The sequence below is a fragment of the Eurypyga helias genome, unplaced genomic scaffold, assembly GCF_000690775.1.
Source record: "Eurypyga helias isolate BGI_N326 unplaced genomic scaffold, ASM69077v1 scaffold14665, whole genome shotgun sequence".
NCBI classification, from domain to species: Eukaryota; Metazoa; Chordata; class Aves; order Eurypygiformes; family Eurypygidae; genus Eurypyga; species Eurypyga helias.
In genome coordinates, this window is record NW_010250944.1 from 3,730 (window position 1) to 4,945 (window position 1,216).

Here is a 1,216-nt window from a genome sequence, read left to right on the forward strand (position 1 = left end):
TCTTTTCCAACCAAAACAATTTTATGATTCTTTTCTTCAAAAATTGCTTTTTTATTTTTTTTTTTTTGGTTTTTTTTTTTGACACTCATAGAAGAGACCATTCACAGGAGAACCAGTCGTGTGACTGGTTGAGGATTTTCCTATACGCTATATATTACTACCAGTTTAATTCTGATGTGTTTATGATGTGTTTATTTTGCCAAGCTGTCCGTGTTGCATCACCTTGTGTTGAGTAACAGAAGTTCTACTGTTCATTGATCAATGTGACAGTCTTCAGTCGTTTACGAGATGAGCCAAACTCGTGGGAGATATGACTTCTGTATTGGTCTGGTGTTGGCTATGAGCTCCAGCATTTTCATTGGAGGAAGTTTCATCCTGAAGAAGAAAGGCCTTCTACGGTTAGCTAGGAAAGGCTCCATGAGAGCAGGTAAGTACATGTTTAAGAAACTTGCAGACATTTGAATTTTGCTGTTTAACAGAAGATTACTAAACTTATGATCTTGTTTCAACTTTTTTTTGTTTGTTACAGATATATGAAACCTAAAACATACACCTGATGTGTTTTTTCTCTGGTGTCAGCTACACCTAACTCTATACACTATTTAATTTGCATATAATGGGAGGCTTGCTGAACATTCCTCTGCATGTGAAATCTGAATTGTACTTGTAAATTGAACTAGCACTTAACTACATCTATGCTCCTGAGCAAGTGAATTTAGGAGAATGTTAACTGCATTTGAGTGTTGGGAGATTGTTTTAGAAAACTAAAAAATCACATGCACTGATCACGTGTGATAAGTAGTGTCCCTCAGGAGTTCGTACTGGAACCAGTACTGTTAAATATCTTCACCAATGACATAGGGTGCACTCAATCCCATTATCTCAGCAAGTTTGCTGATGACACCAAGCTGTGTGGTGCCATCGACATGCTGGAGGGAAGGGATACCATCCAGAGGGACCTGGACAGGCTGGGGCAGTGGGCCTGTGCCAGCCTCATGGAGTTCAACAAGGCCAAGTGCAAGGTCCTGCACCTGGGTTGGGGCAATCCCAAGCACAGGTACAGGCTGGGTAGAGAGTGGATAGAGAGCAGCTCTGAGGAGGAGGACCTGGGGTAACTGATGGACGAAAAGCTGCAGGGGAGCTGGCAGTGTGCGCTGGCAGCCCAGAAGGCCAACCGTATCCTGGGCTGTATCAGGAGAAGTGTGGCCAGCAGGGT

At 42.7% G+C, this 1,216-nt stretch overlaps 1 protein-coding gene across 2 annotated transcripts in view; it reads left to right on the forward strand.

Moving 5' to 3' along the window:
- The first annotated feature begins 288 nt into the window (after positions 1-288).
- The window catches only part of NIPA2 (non imprinted in Prader-Willi/Angelman syndrome 2), a 5,165-nt gene continuing 4,237 nt past the window's right edge, over positions 289-1,216 (forward strand). For both annotated transcript variants that reach the window (XM_010151843.1, XM_010151844.1), the window contains exon 1: positions 289-427. In XM_010151843.1, the coding sequence (XP_010150145.1) occupies positions 289-427 (139 nt within the window). The remainder of the gene's footprint in view (positions 428-1,216) is intronic.